Source organism: Triticum dicoccoides, chromosome 2B (genome assembly GCF_002162155.2).
Source record: "Triticum dicoccoides isolate Atlit2015 ecotype Zavitan chromosome 2B, WEW_v2.0, whole genome shotgun sequence".
Taxonomy (NCBI): Eukaryota; Viridiplantae; Streptophyta; class Magnoliopsida; order Poales; family Poaceae; genus Triticum; species Triticum dicoccoides.
This window is the reverse complement of record NC_041383.1, coordinates 373,564,919-373,566,586: the sequence shown is the minus strand read 5'-3', so window position 1 is coordinate 373,566,586 and position 1,668 is coordinate 373,564,919. Positions and strand designations below refer to the sequence as shown.

General features: G+C 39.5%; 1 protein-coding gene across 3 annotated transcripts in view; it reads right to left on the bottom strand.

The window, feature by feature from the left end:
- Nucleotides 1–894: 894 nt before the first annotated feature.
- Nucleotides 895–1,668, bottom strand: part of LOC119363726 (valine--tRNA ligase, chloroplastic/mitochondrial 2-like) — a 23,723-nt gene continuing 22,949 nt past the window's right edge. For all 3 annotated transcript variants that reach the window (XM_037629095.1, XM_037629096.1, XM_037629097.1), the window contains 3 exons: nt 1,566–1,638; nt 1,326–1,492; nt 895–1,235 (listed from right to left, as the gene is read on the bottom strand). In XM_037629095.1, the coding sequence (XP_037484992.1) occupies nt 1,113–1,235; nt 1,326–1,492; nt 1,566–1,638 (363 nt within the window). In that variant the 3' untranslated portion in view covers nt 895–1,112. The remainder of the gene's footprint in view (nt 1,236–1,325; nt 1,493–1,565; nt 1,639–1,668) is intronic.

The window sequence follows — 1,668 nt, the reverse complement described above, 5'->3', positions numbered from 1 at the left end:
GTTGGAGCATGAGGAGCACCCCAAGGATGGGAGTACTAGATATTTCCCCAAAAGGATGGGAGTACTAGAGAAAAGTTAGAACATCTTATATTTGTGAACAGAGATTAGCAAGTACTCAATATAAGGTGTATTATTTTTCCAAAAAGTCAAACTTCTCTAAGTTTGACCAAGTTTATAGACAAAAATATCAATATCTAGAATACCAAATCATTATCACTAGATCCATCATGAACTAAATTTTTACATTTTATATATTTAGTATTATAAATCTTTATATATTTTGCTATAAACTTGGTCAAACATAGACAACAGTTGACTTTTTAAAAAACTAATACACCTTATATTTAGGAACGGAGGGAGTACTTTGCAGCGGGCAGATCACCGGTGTCACTATCAGGTTTTGCAAGTTTCCAACAAAGCACCATAATATCGAGCTTTGCACACGTAAATACAGATTTGTAAAAAAAAGATCTGAAATGATAGGTATTATGCAACGTGATGGTTGCAAAATCGCAACCCATGCCAGAGAAGGTGGTGGTTTTTCAGACATGCACTTTTTTAAAAACCAAAATGACAATTTTCTTTTTACGTTAGTTTCAAAGCACATGCAGTGAGATAGTGCAGATCATAGGTCGTTGCCGTGTCCATAATGTGTCATTGCGGTTGCCCTCCAAAGTCCCTAGATATATCAGCTAGACCCTCGCAAACCAAAAAAAAAAAAAGGAGATAGCAGCTAGACACATAGGAATTGAGATGTTTGATCAGAAATTAATGTATTTGTTATAAAATGTGCTTGGATGGAGGCCTGCTGAATAATTACGTGCATATGTGATTATACAAATTGAGAAACCTTCTCCAGTATCAATCATTAGCGTTAACACTCAAACAAAAATGTAGAGCATGCAAAAGAAAAAAGAACCTTTAAAGCCAAAATGTGCTGTACATCAAGGTGTCAAAAATGGATTTCTTAAGCCAAAATGTAATGTGCTTCTTTTCAATGTAGTCCATTTATGTACTGATCTGCTGTGCTACTCTGATGTGACCATTTCTGTCGAGATTTGCTTTACTGACAATCAGAATTGGCATTCTGAGGGCAACGCTGACTACTATGTTTATGTGGAAACTGTTGACTGCAGAAAAGTAAGCCGGTTCTTAGTAAGGGAGATCTTCTCCTCTGCCTCGGATGCCTTCTCACGAACTCCACGAACAATGTTTTCCGGGGCCTTCTCTGCAAACTGCACCACAAATGAAACGCGTGACCAACAGGATGCAGGAACCTCTTCCGAAAACTTGCCCACATAAAGGAGAAGAAATATTCCACGTACGCTCGGGGAACTGAGGCGGGCCAACAAAGTGTCATACTCTGTCTGTAACTTAGAGAGGCGCTTAGAGAGCCGCTCAACTTCCGCTGACACATCAACCATGTCCGCCAAAGGTAGGTATGCCTCCAGACCCTCATCAGCAACAATGTGGACACACTGATTTGCATCACCTGGCGAGCATCAAATAGATTTGCTTATTGGCAAACTGCATCAACCAAGATAACGAGTTTACAAGGCACTCACCCGGTAGTGATTCAGTCAAATTTATGTTCTGTGCGTCAAGCTTTGACAGCAAAGCAAGCACCTGCTTCTCTTTCTGCGGCATAGAAATACAAGTCAGATGATG